Source organism: Mustela erminea, chromosome 16 (assembly GCF_009829155.1).
Source record: "Mustela erminea isolate mMusErm1 chromosome 16, mMusErm1.Pri, whole genome shotgun sequence".
Lineage (NCBI taxonomy): Eukaryota > Metazoa > Chordata > Mammalia > Carnivora > Mustelidae > Mustela > Mustela erminea.
In genome coordinates, this window is record NC_045629.1 from 46,685,622 (window position 1) to 46,710,420 (window position 24,799).

The 24,799-nt window shown below is 48.0% G+C and overlaps 1 protein-coding gene across 5 annotated transcripts in view; it reads left to right on the top strand.

The window, feature by feature from the left end:
* Nucleotides 1–24,799, top strand: part of MATN2 (matrilin 2) — a 133,674-nt gene that overhangs the window by 93,540 nt on the left and 15,335 nt on the right. For all 5 annotated transcript variants that reach the window (XM_032316217.1, XM_032316215.1, XM_032316219.1 and 2 more), the window contains 5 exons: nucleotides 1,976–2,098; nucleotides 7,775–7,897; nucleotides 11,295–11,417; nucleotides 11,714–11,836; nucleotides 24,522–24,644. In XM_032316217.1, coding sequence (XP_032172108.1) covers nucleotides 1,976–2,098; nucleotides 7,775–7,897; nucleotides 11,295–11,417; nucleotides 11,714–11,836; nucleotides 24,522–24,644 — 615 coding nt within the window. The remainder of the gene's footprint in view (nucleotides 1–1,975; nucleotides 2,099–7,774; nucleotides 7,898–11,294; nucleotides 11,418–11,713; nucleotides 11,837–24,521; nucleotides 24,645–24,799) is intronic.

A 24,799-nucleotide genomic window follows, 5' to 3' on the forward strand; every position in this document is an offset into this window, starting at 1 on the left:
TTTAACCCATTTTGATTTAAATGGCCACATTCGACACAGGGTTCTAGATTAAAGGAAACTAAGCATAAATGAAAACTAAATATATCTCTGACCCTATACTGGATCCTATTAATGGAAGAGTTAAAACGCTATAAGCAGCCCAATTAGATAACTCATATGACTAGAATATGGATGGTAGATTAAAGTATTATATCAATGTAGATTTGTGAATTTTATAACTATACTATGGTTATGCAAGAGAATATCCCTTCCCTTAGGAAGCTCACAGTGTATTGAATGAAAAAAGACCAAGATGTATGTAACTGACCTCAAGGAGTTCAGAAAGATGAGCAAATGATAAAGGAGATGGGGTAGAATGTTAACAATAGGTAAATCTGGATAGAGTATACGGGTGTTTCTTGTACTTATATCCTTGTATTTTTATGTTTGCTCCTTCTTGTAAATTTAAAATTGTCTCCAAATTAAAAGCTTTAAAAAAATACCTCATATGTGATTATGATATTTTTAAAAAACTTCCAGTCTTTTTGAGGGCCTGGCTGGCTCTTGATCTCAGGGTCGTGAGTTTGAGCCCCACATTGGGTATAGAGATTACTTAAAAATAAAATCTTAAGGGCGCCTGGGTGGCTCAGTGGGTTAAGCCTCTGCCTTCGGCTCAGGTCATGATCCCAGAGTCCTGGGATCGAGCCCCGCATCGGGCTCTCTGCTCAAAGGGAGCCTGCTTCCTCGTCTCTCTCTGCCTGCCTCTCTGCTGACTTGTGCTGTCTGTCTGTCAAATAAATAAATAAAATCTTTAAAAAAAAAAAATAAAATAAAATCTTAAAAGAATAAAGAGTTCCAATCTTTTAAGGATACGTTATGAAGTATCTATGGACAAAATGATAGAACATCTGGGGTTTGTTTCAAAGTAACATGGAATCCTAATACAGGAGAAACAGATTGATTCTCTTGAAGCTGAGTGCGATGTACATGAGTTTATTATACACTTCTGTCCCTTTAACATGCCATGACTTTAAATTGGGAAGAATTGGCATTCACTCAATGTTTTTCCTTTTAAGGATATTGTGTGCCTTTCTCTTACTCATTTTGTTTCCTATGGTACTGGCTGGGAAAGCTCATTTATACCAAATGTTTCATTATGAAAGTGATATCCTTAGGTCACGTATTCCTTAATGCAATAAAAATCTTCATCACAACAAAAATATTTCTTTTATGACCCCATCAGTGGCCAACTATTTCGAGCAATTTTAAGCAGTGGGTCCAATTCCCATGAGAGCAAAAAACTTTGATCAGACCCTTCCATAGAAGCCACTTTCCTTATCTAAGAATGCTTATACAGTTAAAACCCCATTATAAAAAATTCCATGTAACCTTGTTTTTTCTTGATGTTTTGGTTTGAATTAATCAAGAGATCATGTTCTCCAACTGGGAAGGCTTGAGAAAAATCTAAGTGAAGAGGAGTCCAGTGAAATAATGAGAACAGTACTTTGCTATCCGAATATCTATGCCGTTCACTCCATTTTCCCAGGATCTGACTTGGTGTCCTGTTGTTTGGCTCAGTGTTTGAGGGATTTAAGTGGTTTGGAGTTAGGCTTTGGGAAGATTTCATTGTTTTAATTGCATAAATTCCATAAAGCATTGAACTAAGTAAGCTCTCTCTTCCCAGCCTTTGATACAACAAACAGATTCTCCATCACACTCTTCTATTTTAATGGCTCTTACATGAACCAGGACAAGGAAAGCATTTTCACAAATTCATTTGCTGCATAAACATTTTGTAACATGCCGAGAAAGTTCTCGCTGGGGGGCCGTATCTCTAAACATGGAAATAGCTTTATTGAGCGATCCCTTCATAGCAGGAGTGTTTGAGGTTACAGGAATTTATTTGTTTAGGGAAAGTGAAGACTGAATATCCCTTGGTTTTCCTGTTTGACTTATTGTTTCGTTCATCATTATTATGATTTTTCTTTCTCTACAGAGATAGACTACTGTGCCTTGTCTCGTCATGGATGCCAGCACGAGTGTGTTAACACAGATGAGTCCTATTTCTGCCGCTGCCTAAAAGGTTTTACCCTGAATCCAGACAAGAAGACCTGCAGAAGTAAGTCGCCCTGGGTGTAGAAGGGCTTGTTCCCTCAATGCCCTGCTAATTTTCCTTGTCCTTGCAAGTCTTAAGCAGATTTACTTGTACTTAGCATTTGTGTTCACGAACACTCTTCTGCCCTCGAGTTTACCTTTTGTCATCCTTGATTCTATGATAGGGATGATTTCTAGAGACTGAATAGCACCACAACGTGTATTTGGGACTTGTCTGGGCCCAGAGACAGGAGGTAAAAGAGGTTAGTTTCTTCCCGTTATACTAGTTGAGATATCTGATGGTTGCTAAGGGGACGGAAATTGCTGCTCTATCCTCTTTGACGTGAAGGAAGGAAAAACTATGATTCTGGGGCATCCCTGCGGGGTTCAAGAGGTACATGGTGTCAACAGGCTGAAATGAATGAGATGCTGCGTGGCTCAAGTCAGCTGGCGCATCAAGGGGGTCTAGAGCATTTCCCCAAATGGGATCTCTTTAAACCAGACTGTCCCTGAGAAACCACTAGAATGGAAGGTCCACAAGGACAGAGAGGCTTCTCACTCTCCCACTCTTGAATCCTCAGCTCCCTAAGGGCTTGGCACATGGAGGTGTAACACAAGACTTATTGAGCGGATGACTGAAGGAATGAGTAAACGGATCTCTTTGAGATTTATCATCCTGAGAAATTGTCACTATTATTTGAATTACTCGATCTCTTTAGAAAGATGGCCCTTTTAAGGTGTGCAGATCGTGAACTTTTTAAAGAAGTATTTCCGTAGTCAGTCGACACCAAATTGCTCATGTTCTCCTGGCAGTCTCGTTTACAGAACTTTCTAGAGGCCCCACTTAGGGGTGTATGTTCCCATGCACTTCTTCCCTTGCCTCTTCCTGGTGACATGTACAGCAGGGCTCTGCATTGTAGGCAGGACTGAATTTTCAAAAGTTTGACCATGAATTTCTCTTGAAAATGCCCTGTAGGCTATAGAACTGAATCCAGACAGGGCCCATTCTGCTCCCAGGACAGACGGACTTAGCCACTCACTCTAATAAGCGTTAGACCTTGTATGGTGGGAGATGGTTGCAGAGCCCATATTTTGAAACTGAGCCTCTCTCATAAAAGATAATTCCTACGGTCTTGCCTAGATGTAAGCCCTGGAAACATTCGAGCATTATATAAGAATCTGCACTGAGAGCATTCAGAATGTGAAAACAGTTAGGTGGAATATTTTCCATTAGACCACACATGCGTTCATTATGGTGAAGGGCCAATTTTTCTGGCCAGGCCACTCCTCTCTGCTGTTTACACCTTTTTCTAGGGATAAGTGTGTCCGTGGCTAACTATACCCAGGGAAGATCAGTCCCGGGTGGACTCCGTTGCAGACCAAAAGTTCTTAGTAGGGGATCATTAGATCTGGTTCAACTCAGGCACACTTTGTGGTTGCCAGCTTCATGTGTGTTACTAATAGAGGGAAAAGGGAACAAGTTAGAGATAGGGCCATCAGTACAGAGGAATTTGCTTGAAGCTCTCATCTCTTATTTATTTATTTGAGAGAGGAGAGAGAGCGAGCAAGCAAGCACGAGTGGGAGAGGGAGAGAGAATCTCAAGCAGATTTACACTGAGCATGGAACCCTGAGACCATGACCTGAGCTAAAAGCAAGAGTCGGCCACTTAGCTGACCACACCACCCCTGAAGCTCTTCATCTCTTATCAATTATCTAGGATTCCTTCAACCTCTGCCGCTCCCCCACGTCCTGCCTGGAGAGTCACTTGGAGTAAGAGGAGGGTCTAAGGTGGTGGACACATGCATAGTCATCAGGCGAGGAGGGAGGTCAAGATCAGAAGTGCAAGTGGAGAGGAGGTGACCATGGGGAGTAGCCTGACCACCACAGAGGAGCCCACAGATGGGCCTGTTTCCAGGCTGTGGCCCAGTCCCGAGTCTCTAATGCTGGTTCATTTCTGTTTAGCAATTGCAGCTCCATGTTCTCTAGCCAGGTGTCCTGCTTTTTCATCCAAGAAAAATGGAATTTGTTTCTAAAACCCCATATCCTCACCAGTCCTTCTCCCAACATCCTCCCTCATTGCTACATTTTCCATTGTCTGTGCAGACCCAGCCCTGGGCTCGGGAGGTCAGCCTCTCCCCTGACTGAATGTTTGCACTCTGTCCATTATGGCAGACAGCTGTTAATGGAAGTAAGCGCTCCCTGTCTCTCTGGGGCATTACATGGAAGAAGGAAACAAGCAATTCAGTTTAAATCTGTAGTTCGTTATTAGGAGTTTGAAGATCTAAAGAGCGTTATGGACCTCGAGTTCAGGGTACAGCCATTTGCATTTAATTGATGGTGGTTGGATATGGGTGATTTTCAAATCTAATAAGAAATCTGTTTTTCCAAGGAATTTGATGTCATCCAATTAAGGTGGAAAACAAAGTTCTGTTCAAGACAGAATTCTACTGAAGAAAACTCTCTTGGCTGGGCTTTCTTCTTCCTCCTCATCTGGGCACAATTCCTTTTTCTAGAAAGTACTGTCATCATTTTAAAGCATAAATTATTAAGGCGGTGGCGCAAAGCGCAGAAACTGGGTCTGGCCTGGCTGTTGAGGTGGGGCCTGCGGGTAGAATCCTTTGTGGGTGTGACCTGTGTGCTGGGCTCCAGGATGGCTCATGCTGGCACCAAGACTGTGCTCGCCGTTGGTCGGAGACATCATACTTGAAGAGCTGGGATGGCGTCCACGGGTTGGACAGAGCTGAGAGATGTGAGGGCTGGTCTTAGCCGTGTCACTCATACTGCTCCTGCGACCCTGAACATACTACTCTCTTTCTCTGGACCTGGATTTGCTAAACCAAAGGACGTCCTGCTTTAACATCTGGTAGCCTGTCCAATTTTTCTGAAATGTGCTCTCTGTGCCAGCCACTCCATGGGCATTATAATTCACTGCCTGGGGTCCCCACTCTTTCATGTTTTTATGTTGTACCTTCTCAGCAACGTCTCCAGCTTTCTTGTGAGTTGGCCCCTATAAGCTCTGTTTAAAATGTTTTGTCTGATGGTCTTGCCAACTGATCTCACGTGGGCTTCACCAGGTAAAGCTACCCTCTAGCCCGGCCTGTGTGTAGCTCTTACGGTTAGCGAGGAGACTGAACCAGATCTGGGGCACATAGTAGGTACTCAGTAAATACTGATGAAGTGATACACATGTGAAGAAATGTAACTCAAGCATGTAAAGAAGGCCAAGATCCACGGTTAAACCTTTGCAGTCAGGAACCCTTTGGAGAAGAGCTGCCTTGCTGTTTGCCAGATAGCTGAGTGGTAACATCTTTAAGACTCTGAATGATTTTCAGTTTAATTATTTCATATGTAAATCTTTCTTTAAAATAATGCTGGGGGGAGTGCCTGGGTGGCTCAGACAGTTGAGTGTCTGACTCTTGATTTTGGCTCTGGTCAGAATCTCAGGGTCCTCTCCTGGCTCAGCAGGGAGCCTGCTTGAGATTCTCTTCCTCTCCATTGGCCCCTCCCCCCACTTGTGTGTGGGCATGCTCTCTCTCTGTCTTGCCTCTCTCTCAAATAAGTAAATAAATTCTTAAAAAGAGAGAGACAGAGATTGGTTTTTAAGAAATTGTGATAAAGGGGCGCCTGAGTGGCTCAGTGGGTTAAGCCGCTGCCTTCGGCTCAGGTCATGATCTCAGGGTCCCGGGATCGAGTCCCACATCAGGCTCTCTGCTCAGCAGGGAGCCTGCTTCCTCCTCTCTCTCTCTCTGCCTCTCTGCCTACTTGTGATCTCTGTCTGTCAAATAAATAAATAAAATCTTTAAAAAAAAAAAAGAAATTGTGATAAAATATACATACCATAAAAACGACCATTCTAAACATTTTTAAGTGTATACTTCAGTGGCATTAAGAACATTCCCATTATTGTGCAATCATCCTTAAACTACAGAACTTTTTCATCTCTCCAAATTATACCCATTAAATAATGACTCTCCATTCCTATCTCTGCCTCCCAGCTCCTGGCAACCACCATTCGATTTTCCGTGTCTCTGAATTTGCCTGTTCAAGTTACCTCATATAAGTGGAATCATATAATATTTGTCCTTTTGTGTCTGACTTATTTCACGTCCCACAATGCCTTCAGGCATCATCCACAATATAGCATATCTCAGAATTTCCTTCCTTTTTAAGGCTGAATTCAAGTCCTTGCTTTTGATTCTTTTGGGTAAATACCCACAAGTAGAATAATTCTCTATTTGAGGAAACTCCATACTGCTTACCATAGTGGCTGAATACTGGCTTTATAAAACAGCATTTACCGAAAACAATTTGACCTTTCTTTGAATGTGTAAGGAAATGATTCCTGCAGACCCTCGGCTATGTGGCCCCAGACTATAGGGCTCTTTGTACTCTGTGTCTCTTTGCTTGGTTGTTGTTGTTGTTGTTGTTGTTGTTTTTGGTCAGTTTGTATGTGGCCAATGTTTTATTGACAGACCCCTTTTTCCTCACTGAAGCTCCTTGCTTGTTTCCCAGCATTCAGTTCTGTTCCACACAGGTAAGGTTGTTGACAAGTTCCGGGCTGAAACCACGCTCAGCTCCCCTCATGCAGAAGCGATGAGTTACAGAGTGTGCCAAGGGGTCAATGACGCTTGTGGTGGTGTCTCTCCTCTCTGGCCATTCCTTGCGTGTGGAGAGAATGCTCTCTGCGTGCTCCATCTGCAGCCACTTCTGCTCAAACTCTGTGCCCTTAGAAAGTTCCACCCACAAGTCACCTGGGAGGATGCATCATAGCCCCTTGGAGGGATGGTTGCCAGGCTGGCTTAGATCAGTCATGACTCATGCCTTGGGGGTCAGGGTTCAGTGCCAAGAATACAGGGTAATGGTTGTTGTCAAGGCAACCAGCAGTGTCTACCACATCCCCAGAAGAAAGAACAATGAGTTAGACAGCTTCAGTTCAGCCACGAATGTGACAGTTCTTCCAACACCAGTCTCATGAAGGCCCTCCACGAGGTCATTTGATTTCCCTGTTCTCCATCTCCCCTATAACCTGCTCTTTGTGAGCTCCTGTGATTCAAACATTTTCTACCAGGAAATGAAATGCTCGTTGGCTCCTGGTTATGATGCCACTCCCATCTAGGGGCAGAAACTGAGCTTGGATCGGGACAAATGTCTATACAGGACACAACTGCCACAACCCAGGGCAACATCAGATGTGTCTTCTCCACTTTTTTTGATATGGAGGCCGCCATGATCTCATGTGGAGCGAGCTTAAGCCTTTGGACCCTTCTCAATGGAACTGCCCCGTCCTGCCTCCCCTAGAGAGCTGGATGTGTTTTGCACGATGAACTTTTGTTGGCTCTGCCTTGTGCTGTTCAATGTCATTGTCAGATATCACTGCTTTGAGCCCTAGTGATCAGGTTAACTGGAAGAAAGACTAACTACATTTTCTGGGTATTTCTTTCTTGTGAAGGGACAGGCTAGCCATTATGGTCCTCAACTCATTTCACCTTCCTTTGATCATCAAAAGGCAGAAAGACCCAAGCTGGAGGAATCCAGACTTCTGATCCCGGGTTCTCCTTCAAACCAGCTCCCAGAGAACAAGAGTTGTCTTCTCTGTCCTGTAGAGCGCCTTGTTTACTGAGTATGTGCCATGAGGGGCTGACCGCACAGCTGTGTGAGAAGCTCAGAATTTTCAGGAGAGTCTGCCCTTTCTCCCCTCAGGGATCAACTACTGTGCACTGAACAAACCAGGCTGTGAGCACGAATGCATCAACACGGAGGAAGGCTACTATTGTCGCTGCCGCCGGGGCTACACCCTGGACCCCAATGGCAAGACTTGCAGCCGTGAGTGTGCTGGAGCGGGCAGTTCGGATGGGAGGACGTGGTTCACACGTAGTCCGCAGGGCTCACTTCTGAAGCTGCTAGGTCTCCTAAGGGCCTGATGGTCTGACAGGCTTACCTTTCCCTGCCTCAGTTTCATCATCCATAAAATGGGACTATTCATGCTACCCACCTCCAGGATCGGGTTATGAGGATTAAAAGAATCAATATGTATAAAGCACTTAGAAAAGTGCTGCTAAATATCCACAATAGCCAAACTTTGGGAAGAGCCCAGATGTCCGTGGACAGATGAATGGGTAAAGAAGGTGTGGTATGTATACACCATGGAATATTACTCGGCCATCAAAAAAATGAAATCTTGTCATTTTCAATGATGGGGATGGAACTAAAGGGTATTATGCTAAGCAAAACAAGCCAATCAGAGAAAGATAATTATCATGATCTCACTCATAATTGGAATTTAAGAAACAAAACAGAGGATCATAGAGGAAGGGAGAGAAAAATGAAACAAGACTAAATCAGAGAGAGAGACAAAACATAACAGACTCTTAATCATAGGAAACAAACAGGGGTGCAGGAGAGGAGAGGGGGATGGGGATGGGGTAACTGGGTGATGGACTTTAAGGAGGGCATGTGGCATAATGAGCACTGGGCATCATAATGAGTCACTGAACTCTACCTCTGAAACCAATAATACACCATGTGTTAATTGATTGAATTTTAATTTAAAAAAAGAAAAGTGCTGCTAAAACATCTGCACAAAACCCCTCCTTGGAGGGTCTGGTTACCCTTAATTTTCAGAGTAGGAAACTGAGGAAATGTTTCAAAGTGCTACTACATATTAATGAGCGCTCAATAAATATCAGCTAATGTTAGTCTTCGCTGTTGAGAGCGCTGATTAAGCCAGACCTGCTGGAATCTAAAATCCAAGCACGACTACCTACCAGACATGTGTTCCCAGGCAAGGTATATAACTTTGCTAAGCCTTGATTTTCCCATCTGTTTAAAAAAGTGACAGTAGTAGCAGTAATGATGTGCTCAAGTTTTTAAGGGGAATAAGCAGGACCATTTCAGTCTCTTAGCCTGGGCCTGGCACAAGGAAAACACAATGAAAGATCATCATTCATTATGACCACGGAGCCTGGGAGAGTGACCAGTGTGGCTGCAGGCTAGGACAAGGGGCCAAAAGGGACAGACTTCAGAAAGTACGTGGGCTACCACAGAGCTGGTCTGAGGGCAGAGCTGGGAAATATGGGACTTTTTGTGAAGCCTTTCTTAATTTTCTTGTGTAAGAGGCACAACAAATCTCCATTTGGTGATGTAAATGCATGGAAACTTGTAGGCTTTGCCAGCTGGAAGGTTCCATCATGGTTTATGAGGCACAGTCTCCACTGGTCCAGGCCAGCGGGGGTGGGGGCTCATGAGCACTGTGACCCTGCTCCACTGGGAGAGGGGCTCCGTGACATGGCCCAGCACAGAAGGGGCCCTTTGTGCGGCTCTCTACCCGGCAGGCCGCACATCTGCTCCGGCTTTGTGGACAGAGAGAGATTGTGGATGAGAACAGAGCAGCTGTTGAACATTTGGACCTCAGACTGCCAGAAGGGGAAATTTCACAGATGAAGTATTAGGTATAGAGCAATCCTCAGGAAAACTTGTGCCCCTTCAGTCTGTAGAGGGAACAAAGTGCCTCCAGTAGGCTTTCTAAGGACTGATCTCGGAGGTCAAAGAACTTTTGAACCAGAAAGTTAGCGCTGCTCTGCACTTGCCTCTGGAAATCTCTGAGTCCTGATGAGAAGCCTGTGGGGAGCAGGGAAGCCCTGGTAAAGATGGATCTGGGTACATTCTGCCTTCTTCCAGGAGTGAGGGGTCAGCCAGCTGACCGCCCTGGCAAGTGTCCCAGGACAGACCTGGCACAACCTGATAGGGCCCACCTAGAGCCCTAGGGGCCATGCCTGTTCCTCTCTCCCAGCCTGCCTTGGGGGAACCTAGCAGGGCTCAGAATGGGCCGCAGAAGAGATTGGGCCATACTGTCTCTTGGATCAAATAAGAATGACTGCTTTGCTTCAAGAGAGTATAAACCAAACCATTTCTTCCTAGGAGTTAGTTCCCAAAGAAAGCCATGGTAACCTGTTCCCTTCAAGTACTCAGGGAGCCCCAGCCCTAATGACAGCAAGCATACTGGCGAGGTGCATACTCCTTGAGGCTGTGGTGAGCCCTTTCCAGGCACCCACTCACTCTATCCTCACTGTAGCCATAGGAGACATCTACAGCCTTATCCCTATTCAAAGACAAGAAAACTATGGCACCAAAGGATTAAGTAACTTTCCCAGTGTCCCATGACTGATTCACGGTGGAACCAAGATGTGAATCTGGGCTTCTGGCCCCTGAGATCCTGCAAGAGTTTGCAGCAGGCGCATCCAATAGTGCAGTGTTCCAGAAGGCACCATCCTGGGCCCTTCTGCGGAGCCAGAGGCCCGGCATAAGGCCTTCAATGTGTCTCCAGTCCCTGGGTATGCGTTTTCTCCATCAAGGAAATCTGGGAGGCAGCCTGTGGGGCTGTCTGTGGGAGCCGCTCACCACAGGTCTGTGTTCACTGTCCTTCACTGCTCACTGCCCAGCGGGGCCAGCTGTGCTGGGCTCGGGTGCCAGGATTGGCCACACAGGCAGCCTGTGGCTCTGGGTTGTTTTCTGCATCTGGGTGTCCTGGGTAGGGGGGATGAAAACACTTTTTCAGTGTCATTTTCAGAGAAAAATGAAACTTTACCATTAATTCTTTCCCAGCAATACTTAGTAAGCTTTCCCTCAGCGATTACTGTGTGTCAGCTCTAGTCTGAGGGCCGTACCTCTGTCAGGTCCTCTCCTCACCACGTTCCTCTAAGAAAGCAGCTGTCGTCATCCCCACTTCTCAGGTGGGGAAGCCATGGCCCAGAGGCCCAGGGACCGCCCAGCATTGCCTGGCCAGGAAGTGGTACCAGTGGGATTTGAGCCCAGCTTGTGTGATGCCACCGCCCTCATTCTTAAGCTCTGTGGCTTTGGGCAGGCAGCTGGGCCTCCCTGAGCCTTGCTTTCCTCTCTGAGATGGGACTCCCACCTGCCTGTGGCCCTGGGGACTGTAGATGAGGGCGCCAAGGCCCTGGCACAAAGTGCTGCTGTCACTAACCCCAACACGGGAGGTGTAGACCCTTCACTGCGAGAACAAACAAAGAAGGCTGAATTTCTAGAGGCCCCTTGCACCAGGTGGAATGGAATCTTCCAGCAGTGCTGTTTGTGATGCCAATGAAGTCAATAGCTCCTAGGACCCCACCCCTCCACCCCCACACAGCAGTCGGTGTTTTTAATGTCCGTGGCTGGTGAGCCTTATTGTCGGGTTATTTTGTGTTTTCCTGTGTGACAAACGCAGGAGTGGATCACTGTGCACAGCAGGAGCACGGCTGCGAGCAACTGTGTCTGAACACGGAGGAGTCCTACGTCTGCCAGTGCTCAGAAGGCTTCCTCATCAACGAGGACCTCAAGACCTGCTCCAGTAAGTCTCCCCCTATGCTTCTCTTTGGTGGAAAAGCTTTGCAATGGGAGTGAAAAACATGGCCGCCTCAGAGGAGGGTGGTTCAGGGCCCTCCTGGTCCTCTGGCCTTTTCTGTGCTCTGGGGACTGATGGTGGCGGATGTCCGGGGGCTGCATGCCCTTGAGGGGTGGGGGAGCAGACTGCATGACTTTGTGGGGTGAGTGGGGGGAGACAGACAAGACGGGGGTCCCTTGATGGCAATCCTCAGGAGCCCAGAGCCTTCCCTGCCGACCTCACCTGGCTGTCTGGCTTTGCAGGGGCCGATTATTGCTTGCTGAGTGACCACGGTTGTGAATACGCCTGCGTCAACACGGACCGGTCCTTTGCTTGTCAGTGTCCTGAGGGACACGTGCTCCGAGCGGACGGGAAGACCTGTGCCAGTGAGTGCTCTGGGTCCGGCGACAAGCGGGACTTGGCACGGGCCGGCTGTGGGTGGAGCACGGAGCCAGGCAGGGTTTCGCAGGGCCTGTGCGAGTGGGCATTAAAGGCCTCGTTCAGTGATTTGAGCCCTAGTGCTTCTCCCCACTGTGGAGTCCCCCTTGTGGGGAAACCACAGCTCAGGTTGAGTCAGGAGTCTAAGGCTCCTTCTGTTAAAGGAGTGGGTCCCAGCCCTGGCCTGTGGGCCTCCATAGAAGTCAGTCTTGGAAGAGGGGGAGGTTCCTGAGAAAACATCCTTCCCCTAACCACATAATCTGTCAGCAGATGAAGAGGTTGGCAGTGATGATTCCTGAGCACATATATCCTTGCAGCTAGCCCCACTTCCTGGTCCATTAATTAATTAATTAATTATCTAAAACAGATTTTTAATTTATTTCTTTGACAGAGACAAAGAGAGACAGTGAGAGGGAATATAAGCAGGGGGGAGTGGGAGAGGGAGAATCGGGCTTTCCGCTGAGCAGGGAGCCCAATATGGGGCTCGATCCCAGAACCATGGGATCATGACTTGAGCCAAAGGCAGATGCTTAATGACTGAGCCACCCGGGCACCCCACTGTTCCATTAATTTAAAAAAAAAAAAATGGCCTTTAGATCTCCCTCTCTCCTCACTGGAGAATGTTGTCTGTTCTGCCCTGTACTCCCAGTGGACTAAGGTAAAGACAGAAAAAATAGTTATTTTGACAGAAGGCGTCAGAAATGGAGGGAAAGGGCTACAGTTGTCCTTCCCCCTAGCCTGCTGGTCTCTCTGGTGACAGGACTAACTTTCCCGACTCCGGGTACCATAGTGGCCTTTCACATGGGCAGCTGAGCTGCGGTGCGCCCCTCCCTGCAGACGGCGAGATAACGTTTTCCTAGTTAGCGATAGATTCTCGTGGATGGGTCATCCCTGTGTGGCTGGCCTGTGGCTACTGCCACTGGCACGGGGAGGGCATTGGGGCACAGAAGGAGGGTGGGCGCGGGGAACTGCGTCTACATGGGGCTGCATGCCAGAGCCAGAGGCATGTTTTTTTTTTATTGGTTTGCTTTAATTTTCCATCATCTTGGGTTTTTTTTTTTTTTTTAAGATTTTATTTATTTATTTGACAGACAGAGATCACAAGTAGGCGGAGAGGCAGGCAGAGAGAGAGGAGGAAACAGGCTTCCAGCCCAGCAGAGAGCCTGATGTGGGGCTCGATCCCAGGACCCTGGGATCATGACCTGAGCTGAAGGCAGAGGCTTAACCCGCTGAGCCACCCAGGCGCCCCCATCTTGGATTATTCATGTCCTTCCTTTGTCTATCCCCCCTCCCGACTCCTGCCCCCCTCCCCGCCCCACACCTTACTGTGATTATCAAGAGCCCACTATCAGCTGGCTGGAGGGTGTCTAAGAAATTCTCACAGCCCTTCCCAGCGAACACGGCCCCTTATAGTCGCACGCCCCGTCCCTCCTCACCCAGGTCCATAGGAGTGAGGCCTCTGACACTTAAATGTTGCACATTTGGCCATTTAAGTGCAGTGCAATCAGAAGTGAATTTTGATGTGTATCTATTTATATGTGGTTGTGACTCTGAAGGCTTCTGAGATGATCAGATAGGTCAGAATTATCCTCTGAGAGTGGTGGTTCCCATTCATAAAGAAATGAATTTTACCCACCAGCATCGAACTCTTCCCCTAATTGAAGGCTATCTGTCTGACCCGGGATGATTCAGCCACCCCGTCCTATAATAATAGCCTTTGTTTCCAGTGTGGCCATTGTTAACTGGGGGCTATGTTTCCCAGCTCTGTGCCAGTTGACAAAAAGCCTGACGACATGACTCCCAACTTTTTGGAACAATCTGCTGTGCTGGGGAAGGGGGGACCCCGCCACGGGCCAGCCAGGCCCGGCTCAGTGTGTGAGGGTGTCCTTCACCCTTCAGACAGGCGGCCTCCTCTTAGAGCCTCGATAGCGGGTAGCCTGAAGAACACTTCACTCACTTTCCAGAAGGTTCTCTGAAGCCTAGAGGGCAGACCCACATTCCCAGGGCCCTGAAACTACGTGGGCATTGTTACCCCGTCCACCTGCAGGCACCCTGGGCTCTCTAGCCCCTGGGATGAAGCCTGTCCTCCCTTCTTCATATCCTTGGCCCCCAAACTGTGATCGTAGGTTCTCCCCAAGAGACTTGCATTGTGGGGTTGATGCGCAGACTGGGGGCTACGGTGGGGAGGGGAATGAGGCAGTGTCTTACAGAAGCTGCAGCGGAGAGGCCTCCTCCCCTTCTAGCTCCTGGTGACTTCCCTGAGGTAGACTTTTGCAAGGGCGTCCCAGCATCAGGAAAGACTCTGCAGGCTGGATGTGCGCAGAACCCACTGTCCACTAGGGTGCCAGCTTCTGGGGTGACGCTGAGTCTTGTTCTGAGTCAGAGTTCCCCGGCCTGGCCCACAGGAGATGCTCAACCAAGTTCATCTAGTGAGAGAGTGAATGGTCAGAGACCACCTGTCTTTTTCTCCTGTGGCACCAGGTATAGGCCCCGCTCCCTGTGGAGCAGCCTTCAGTGGCTCCCCACTGTCCCCCAAAGAAAGTTCCAGTTGCATTTCTCAACTTCCTCCACCTCTGGAGCCCCAACCCAGGTCTTCCCCGATTGCTCCAGTTCCTTAAGAGGGTAAGTCCCATTTTTCTCTGAGGGACCACTGTACGTCCAGGCTGTTTTTTCTCCATTTAGCGCCACCTTCCCTTCCCAGCCTTGCTGGTGGAGACCCGGCTCGAAGCCGACATTCCCCATGGAGAACTTCCTGCTGCCAGCCCCCACTGGGCGCGTCTCCTCTGCCCTCTCACCCCATGCTACCCTTTGCCCAGATCTGAGAAATAATGTGACAGAGTCAAAAGAACACTGAACTGAGAGCCCAGAGACTGGGTTTAAATATTGCTGCTTCCACCCCAGCCAAAAGACTTGACCCTTTCTGGATCAGATTGCTCAACTGTCAACTTGGAATGATGATTTCTGCCTCTCCGTCAGGGTTGCCAAGTGGCACAGGGAGAGACAAATTTGAAATGTTTGGGGAACTTGTAAACTGCTTTAAACCCTAGCTTTCCTCCCACCGTTAGACTGCCCTGCAGCGAGGCAATGGCTGAGGTAGCACCTTGCCTTAGAGACCTACCTCCTAGGGCTGGGCCCGCTTCCATTGGAGGGGCCGTAGAGATGGGCCACCCTGGGAGAAGTCAGACTCGTGAGCCCCAAAGGCTGCTGTCAGACTCTGGCAAGGGCAGGGTGCTGACGGGAATCTGGGCCACAAGCCACAGAGCACTGGGAATCCTTCTCCAGCCGCTATGGGGAGCCTTCGGGAAGCTGGAAGTCCCAAATCAAGGTGTCGGCATGGTCATGTTCTGATGCGAACCCTCTTCTCGCCTCGCAGATGGCTGCCTTCTTGCTCCATCTTCTCATGGTGGTAGTTGGAGGGCGGGGGGGGTGGGGGTGGGACAAGAACAAGCTCTAAGGACCCTAATCCCATCATGGGGTCCCCACCTCATCTGCAACTCATTACCTCCTTACCTCCCAAAGATCTCATTTCCCAAAACCCCCACACTGGAGGGTAGGATTGCAAAGTATGAATTTGGTAGCGGGGAGGGGGACACAATTCAGTCCTTAGCAGGCAGTGAGGGGAGAAGACCACCTTCACCCTCAGTGTATTCACATGACAGGAGACGGAAGCTTCGAGGTCTTCCGTTTCTTTGGTGGGAAACAAGCCCAGGAAGGGAACTGGTGCCTCCACTGGGCCCGAGGGTCAGCGGCACAGTCAGGACCAGAACCTGGGTCCCCTGATTCGGGACCTGGTGCCCAGAGTGAGGTGCCCTCTAAGGGGACGACTCAGCTGAGCCATTTTTGGGGTTGTCTGAGCAAAAGCCATTACAGAGTTAGAGAATGATTAGCTGCTCCTAGTTTTATTATAAGAAACGCCCCAAAATGGTGTAATTCTATCTCCAGGGCCTCATTACCCGCCTGGCAGGCCACGGTGGCTTTCTCCCTCCGGGGCTGGGCTGGTTTTCACAACCTCCCACGTGGAGCCGCAGACACAGGATTGCTGTCTGTCAGCACCACAGAGGTGCGAGACCACGGAACACATGACCTAGCCGTAGCCATGCCACAGACGTCCGTGACTCACCGGTTGAGGAATCTGGATGGAAGCGCTGCTGTCTCCATCAGCGCGCAGGCTCGTGGGATGTGGGTCCTGAACACCCCCGCTTTGTCCTGAAACCTGTGATCATCCTGATCACAGATTGTAGATCCCCTTCAAGACGGGAGCTGAATGGAAGGTGTGGACCTGCCTCCTTAAGGATGAAAGGAAGCACATTCTTCTCCTGGAGGGAAATGTGTTCTTCCTGCCTCCTGAGATTTTCATACCTCCTCATCTGTTTTATTTAAGTGATGTTTCTCAGTAGTTTTTCCTAGGAGTCTAGACTCTGGATTTGAGTCTGGATGCCTCCTTAAGCTCTCGATCTCTTTGCTCTCATTCTCCACAGATATTGACCCTGAATTTGCAGCGTGCTGGGCATGTTGTGCCGGGCACTGAGCCTGCCTTCCTGGGGTGGATGCTGGTTCTGTTTCTGCCCTGACAAGCATTTAAAGTTTCTCAGGGAAGAAGGAAATTAAAAACCTTTCATGTGATGTGGGAAGAAGAGGCACCCCAGGGGCGTGGGGCCGAGGAACCCTCAGCTAGTCTAGAGAAAGTTTCCTGAGAAGGAGATGGTCGATCTGACATCTGGAGATTGAAGGAGTGAGCTAGCCAGAGATGGAGGGTATCATGGACTGAGTGTTGCTGTCTTCCCAAATTCATATGTTGACATCCTAACTCCCACAGGTGATGGTATCAGAAGGTGGGGTTTTGGGGGTGATCAGGTCATGAACATGGGGCTCTCATGAATGGGATTAGTGGCCTAATAGAGGAGATCCCGCAGAACCACCCCCATACCTCCCCCAATCCCTTCCACCATGTGAGGGTACAGGGAGAGGTCTCCAGCCTGGAAGAGGATCCTCACCCAACCATGCCGGCACTCTGATCCCAGATGCCAGCCTCCAGAACCGGAGGCTATAAATTTCTGCTGTTTACAAGCCACCCAGTCTATGGTGTTTTGATATAGGAGCCAGAACAGCCTAAGACAGAAGAGGAAGAGCTTCCCAGGCACAGGAAACAGCATGCAGAAGGCCAGAGAGTGAGTGTGCTGAGTGTTGAGTACCGAGTGCTCGAGGGTTGAGTACCAAGTGCTCGAGGGCAGCGGGGGGAGAACGGGACCTGAAGAGCAGGGGGACAGACCACCTCCAGCCTCTAGAGTTACATGATACTGTTTGGAGGCCCAGCCTCCTTTGAGGAAATGATCTGATTCTGTTCTCTGACAATCTCCCAGCCTGAGGAGACTCTGCTGAGCTCCGATGTGCTGTTGGACCAGAAAACACGAAGGTGGTAGATTTGTGGTCTAATCCTAGCTTTGTCCCCAGCACAGCTGACACACTTCACCTCAGCAGACTCAGAGACCTTGGGAAAGTCACTTCTCCTCTCTGGCCATCCGTTTCCTCAGCTCTAAAATAAAGGGTTGGACCAGTTAATCTCCCGGGTCCTTCCAGCCCCAAGACAAGGCCTGTGGGGTGCTCAGCGAAGTGCTCCAGAAACACTTGCTGAATGGATGTACTCCTTGCTGGGGTACTGACGGTTCTCCCTGGGCTGAAGGTGCCCCATGATGATGACTCAGGAATGGTGGCTCCCTCTGCCTGTTCTGGAAACACTGAAGTACTTTCCCATAGGGGACCATCTGGTTCTGGGAGGAAGCTGACTCCAAGTTGGTTTCCCTCTTGGTTGAAGAGGAAGCAGCTAGAACCTGTGGTCAGGAAGTTGACTGCAGTGCACTTTGGGCGTTTTCTAACTTACCACAAGTGGTTCTTTAACTTATGAGTGACCCAGAGCATCCTTGATGGGATTGATAGAAACTGGACATTTTGCTGAGCAGATGTGAAGTGTGCACTCTGCAAGGCTGGTGTGGGGGAGAGAGTGAGGACCCCCCAGCATCCAGCCTCCACAGGGCTCTCATTTAAAACATCTGCACAGGGCGCCTGAGGGGCTCAGTCATTAAGGTCATGGTCCCAGGGTCCTGGGATCGAGCCCCGCATCGGGCTCCCTGCTCAGTGGGAAGCCTGCTTCTCCCTCTCCTGCTCCCCTTGCTTGTGTTCCCCTGCTCACTGTCTCTCTCTCTCTGTCAAATAAATAAATACAATCTTTTAAAAAAAAAATATGCACATGCAACTCTCTTTTTTTTTGGTGAGATTTTATTTACTTATTTGAGAGAGAGAAAGAGAGCAAGCCTGAGCTGGGAGTGGTGGGGGCAGAGGGACAAGCAGACTCCCTGCTGAGCAGGGAGCCTGACAGGGGGCTTGATCCCAGGACCCTGAAATCATGACCTGAGCCAAAGTCAGGGGCTCAACCAACTGAGCCACCCAGGTGCCCTTGCCCATGCAACTCTTAATCTTGGGGTCATGAGTTCAAGCCCCACGTTGGGTATAGAGATTACTTAAAAATAAAATGTTTAATAAAATGATAAAATAAAATCTTAGGGGCACCAGGCTGGCTCAGTCAGTAAAGCATGTGACTCTTGATCTTGGGGTGATGAGTTGAAGTCTCATGTTGGGTATAGAGATTACTTAAAAATAATTTTTTTTTAAGTAGGCTCCACACCCAATGCAGGGCTTGAGTTCGTGACTCTGAGATCAAGACCTAAGCTGAGGCCAAGTCAGATGTTTAACTGACTGAGCCACCCAGGTACACCCCCCCTAAATAAAGCCTTTAATAAAATAAGAAAAATAAAGGGTGCCTGGGTGGCTCAGATGGTTAGGCATCTGCCTTTGCCTCAGGTTGTGTTCTGGGTCCTGGGATGGAGCCCTGCACTGGGGTCCCTGCTCAGTGGGACCTCTGACCCCTCTCCGTCTCTCTCAGATGAATAAATAAAATCTTAAAATAAAATAAAATAAAATAAAACATCTGCACAAAACCCCTGGGTGGACGGTCTGGTTACCCTTAACTTTCAGAGTGGGAAACTGAGGAAATGTTTCCTTTTACCCAGCAGGTGTTTACAGGGCCTGTTGTGTACCAGGCATTGCACTGGGCAATGGGAGATGCAGGAGGAAAGGGCAGGCGGAGTGAGCGTGTGGTCTCTTGATCAGAGCCCATGCGAGCACAGCCCAGGGAGAGCACAGGTGAAGACCCAAACCAGCAGGTTTGTTCAGTGACAGCAGTGGTATCAGAGGGGCGGATGCCTGCTGCTTTGAGGCCCCATGTGGGGAGGTCCAGGAAGACCTCAGAAGATGGGGGGTGGAGGGGCAGGGAGACTGAGGAAGGAGAGGCAGAGGAGTGGCTGTGCCCACCATGGTGGTGACTGGGCCCTCGGCTTGATACTGAGGTATGCATTGAACAACGGTGCTCAGAGCTGGGGGAGGGTGGCCCAGAGGACGCTTCAGGGATTCTGTCTTTTTCAAAGACTCCGAGGATCTCAGGCAGAGGACGGAAGTGATGTGAGAAGATGTGCATTTTGAAAAGAGGTCTTAGGACAAGGGGAGGGAATGGATTGGAGGGGGTAAAAGAGTGTGTGGAAACCAGTCAGGAGATGCAGCAGCCCAAGAAAAAGACAGCGGTGTCTGGTTCTTGGTGGTGGAGGCACAGAGTAATCTAGATGCTTGAGAAGGTGTCTGGACACAAGGTCTGGGTCCAGCAACCGCATCTCTCCTCGGGCAGTTTATTGGAATCACCTGTGAGGCTTTCAAGACAGCCAGATGCCCAGGAAGCACCCTAGACCCCCAGAAGCCAGGACTATCTTATACTGGTGTAACCTCGTTAGAGGACAACTTGGAAATGTTTATCAGCTTTTAAATGTTCATACCTTTTAACTGGGCATTTTTGCTTCTGGATATTTATCTTTCATATAGGTCTTCATGTTGTAGGCGAAACTATATATGCAAGAATATCCATTACAATAATGTTTATAATAGTAGGAGACTAGGCACCGCCTAAATGCCCGCCTGAATAAAACACTGGTTAAATGATGGTGCTGGCTTTAAAAGTGATGATGTAGAAGGTCAAAGGTGAGAGAGAGGCAAACTTTTCATTGTAAATCCTTTGCTCCCCATAAGAATTTTTATTTAAATTTTGGCCTATTTTTGAAGTAGGTAAGGGGTTGGGGTGCCAGAGTGGCTCAGTCGGTTAATCATCTGACTCTTCATTTGAGCTCAGGTCATGATCTCAGGGTCACGGGATTGCCTCTTCCCTGCCCCGCCTCCTGCCCCCCTGCACCATGTGCACATGCTCTCTAGCTCTCTTAAAAAAAAAAAAAAAAAGGAATAAGTAAGGGGTTTACAGGGTTTAAGACTCAAAACAATATGAAAAAATGTACATTAAGAAGCTTTGCTCCTGGGATGCCTGGGTGGCTCAGTTGGTTAAGTGGCTGCCTTCAGCTCAGGTCATGATCCCAGCATCGTGGGATCAAGTCCCGCATGGGTCTCCTTGCTCAGCCTCTGCCTGCCACTCTGTCTGCCTGTGCTCACTCTAAGAAATAAATAAATAAAATCTTTAAAAAAAAAAAAAAAAAGAAGAAGAAGAAGAAGCTTTGCTCCCCCTCTTGCCCTCCCATCCTATTCCCTACCTCCCTTCCTATCAGTAAGTGGTGGTAGCCAGCCTCCAAGATGGCTACCAGTGACCCTCATCTCATGGTAGTCATACACTTGTATGGACCCCTCCTTCACTGTTGGTCTGTGTGACTGATAGCATATGGAAAGAACCATGGCTTGTCACTTCTCAAATTAAGTTATAAGAGACACTGTGGCTGCCATCTGGAGCCCTCTCAATCATTTCTTGGATCATTGGCTCTCGGGGAAGCCATGTTATAAGTTGCCCTGTGGAGAAGCCCACATGCTGAGGAACTGAAGCCTCCTTCCAGTGAGAAACTGAGTGATGTCGGCCAATAAAGATGTGAGTGAGGGGCGCCTGGGTGGCTCAGCGGGTTAAGCTTCTGCCTTCGGCTCAGGTCATGATCTCAGGGTCCTGGGATTGAGCCCCGCATTGGGCTCCCTGCTCAGCAGGGAGTCTGCTTACCCACCCCTCTCTACCTGCCTCTCTGCCTACTTGTGATCTCTCTTTCAAATAAATAAATAAATAAAATCTAAAAAAAAAAACCCAAAACCAAAACAACAACAACAACAAAATGACGTGAGTGAGCTCAGAAGCACATCCTTTAGCTCCAGTAGAGCCTTGAGATCACCACAGTCCCTGCTGACAGCGTGACCCCAGACTCATGAGAGACCCCGAGAGAGAACTCCCCAGCTGAGCCTCTCCTGGATTCCAGACCCCTAGAAACTGTGTGAGATAATGAATGTTGTTTTAAGCTACTAGGTTTTGGGGTAACTTGTTACACAGCAACAGATAACTAATACACCATTTTCATTAGTTTATTATTTATCCTTCATGTTTCTTTACGTGAGTAAAAGCAGATATAAGTATATGCTTTTACATACCCACTCCTTTTCTTACCCACACAAAAGATGTTGTACTCTATATACTCCATCCTCTGCCTTTTTTTTTCTTTCTTCAATGGTACTTCTTGAAGATTTCAGATCTTTACAGAGAGAACATTCTCATTCTTTTTACAGCTGCTTAATTCCTTGTTGCTGGAAACTTGGGTTGTTTCCCACTTGTCATTATTACAAACAATGCTGCCACGAATAGCTTGAAAGTATATCCCTTCCTGTGGTGCCAGGTACTTGTAGGAGAGAATTCCTGAATTGAGGTTCCGGGGTCAAAGGTCCATTGTGTAACTTTGGTAGATGATGCCAGGTACCCCTCCTTAGGGGACATATCCCTTTAATGTGTTTGAATTTTGAACCATTTGCCTGTTCTGCCTTTAAAAATATCTCTGCCGGTGATTCTAATGTTCACATGAGGTGGAGAGCTCACCACAACTCTACGGTCAACCGATTAGATGCTCTAAGGGGACAAGGAAGGAAAAGATTAAAAACCCAAACTCCACCTGTGCTTTCAAAGCATGCACCCAGTTGGGGCGCCTGGGTGGCCCAGTTGGTTAAGCAGCTGCCTTTGGGTCAGGTCATGATCCTGGGGTCCTGGGATCAAGCTCCATGTTGGGCTCCCCTCTGAGTAGGTAGCCTGCTTCTCTTTCTCTCCCTCTGCCCCTCCCCCTGCTTGTGCTTGCTCTTTCTCTCTCTCTCTCTCTCAAATAAATAAATATAAAAATCTTAAAAAAAAAAAAAAAAAAAGCATGCACTCAATAAAATTTCAAACAGCTGCTAATGTGAACGAGCTCTCAGGAGAACTCAGAAACTCTGGGCTGGGAGCTGCTGTGATTGTACATAGCCAAGGGTGACGTAGACAGTGGCTTTGGGCTCGGCAGGCTCCTGATGCATCTGGCCAGTGCAGGTGCAGACCACCATGGCTCAGGGTCTGTGTGGCAAGACTCAGCCGCTCTTCTCCATGACGGTCTGAGACGGAGCCAGGACAGGCCATGGGGGAAGCTCCAGAAAAAAAGGGTGTCCTGGGTTGGGGGCTGGGGGGAGGGTATCTGTCTGCATTATGGCTTGACAAGGCTGGCCTGAAAGAGTTACAGCTGTTTTATTATGTTGGAAAATGGAGTATTCTTAATATAAATTCATGGTGAGGAAAAAAATGCTCACCTCCACAGCCAGCCAGCTGTCTGTATTGTGGATCACTCAATTGTATTTCCACTCAACACTATGTGAGGAACGACCCGAAGCCACTGGGGAATGTTCTGCCTTAATAATGAGTCTAGATTGTGCCCAGAGAAGTCAGTCATGTTCAGAGCAAACATGACAGGCCAGCTCTGCTTTGACTCTCTTCTGCAGTTATAATTTTAGTTAACATAATATTTTCCCATTGTTCAAAGATTTTGGCAGCACATCTGCCCAAAAGAAGATGGGCAAAATTCCCTTCATGTTTGAAGGCTTACTTTACCATATGGCAATGCAGTGTAGTTGGGGGAAAACATGGGATTTATTATCAGAAGATTACATGTTGAGTCTGATGCTATCACTTATTAGCAATTGATCTTGGCGAGCCATTAGCCTTCCCCAGCCCGAGTCTCCCAGTGAGTGAGAATAAGAACAGCTGCCTTGAGTGATCGACAGGGCGGTTCTCAGGACTCCCCTCCAAAAAGAAATACTGCAAAAATGCCTTAGAAATAAGTGTATGGTCTGTGCCTGATTGTACAAGTGATTATGTACTTTGGAGCCTTGCTTTCATAACTTCAGTGTGTATCCATTGTCAAATTCTCCATCTGAATTGATGGTGTTGACTCAGAATTGTGTATTGTTCTTATAAGAGGTCACTTCCCCCGTGGCCTTGGTATCAGGCTTTTAAAATACCAGCTTGGTTTTCACAGAGTCACAAACAGAAGCCACCCCAGCACTGTGGAGGCAAAGCCCTTCTTTTTGCTCTGTCCTGCAACCTTGGGCATCCATGCCTCTTCTCTCTTATCCATATGAAGATGGCCTCTGTGAATCAACCCATCAGCAAAGCTTGTAGGCTCTACCTTCAATATACAGCCAACAGTCTGACACTTGTCACCATCCTGATCGGGGCCACCGGACTTCCGGGAAGAGGTTTCTCCCAGCTCTCCATGCTCTACCTCACCCACACTGAGTACGCCTTTTATGACAATGCCAGTTCATGTGACCTCACTGCTCAAAAACCCTCCAGGGACTCTTCCTCACTCAGATCCCACTGCTGCCCGTGAAGCCCATAGGGTCTGCCCCTTGCTGGCCTTAACCGGCCTCGTCCCCTGCCAGGCTCGGTTGCGTGGGTCCCAGCTATCTCTTTGCTCTTCCTGAAATGTGCCACACATTCTCCCACCTCTGCAGTTTGCAAATGCTGTTCCTTGCTGAGGGTGCTGTTCCATCCAAATACCACACACTTACTCATCTCCTCAGGGCTCTGCTCGGGGGCACTGTATCTGCCTGCAGAATGTGAAATACAAGCCCTCTCCAGCCTGGGCACATTCTCTCTCCCTTCTCCTGCTTTTCTCCACAGCCATTTCCCTGTCTGACATATTTATTTGTTTTATTGTTTGTCTTTCCCCTTCTTCCCTCCCATACCTGCTGCCAACTGTAAGCTTCACAGAAGTGGAAACGGTGTCTTATTCATTGTTAAATCACCAGAACCTAGAAGAGTACCTGACTCAGAGTAGGAACGCATGAAAGAGTTGATGACAGCAGGAGCAGATGAAGAACGGATTACATAAGTGTGACACGTACCTGCGTACATAAGTAGATATTGGATAAGTTGGTATCATGGTTATATGATAGCCAACAAAGATGCACTTATTTTCTAATATGTATAGGCCATGTTATAGCTCTCCTTCTATAAATCATCTTTCATGTGTTTTGTACATTTTTTATAGAAATGATTTTATTTTATGTACTCTTTATATATGAAGAATTTTTTGTCCCTAGACATATTTTCTGTTTTGAAATGTGCATCGTGGGATAAGACAGTGTTTTAATTTAAGGTGTCTCAAATATCTTTTAAGATGGAATAAGTTACTAAAAAAAGATTGAATAAGTCAGTAATGTATGAACCATTTCCTTCTGTTTCTCTCACTCCAATTGGATTCCCAGAATTGGACTCCTGTGCCTTGGGGGACCATGGCTGTGAACATTCGTGTGTAAGCAATGAAGACTCTTTTGTGTGCCAGTGCTTTGAAGGGTATATACTCCGCGAAGATGGGAAAACCTGCAGAAGTACGTTTTTACTGGGGTTGTCTCATATGACTGTGTCTGACCTTTGCATGAATTCTGCCATCCTGATCTCTGCTGAATTCAGTTCCCCTCGAAAGCCACTGCCCCATGACTATTAAATATAATGTGGGGTCCTGGGTGGAATTAGAAAAATGACA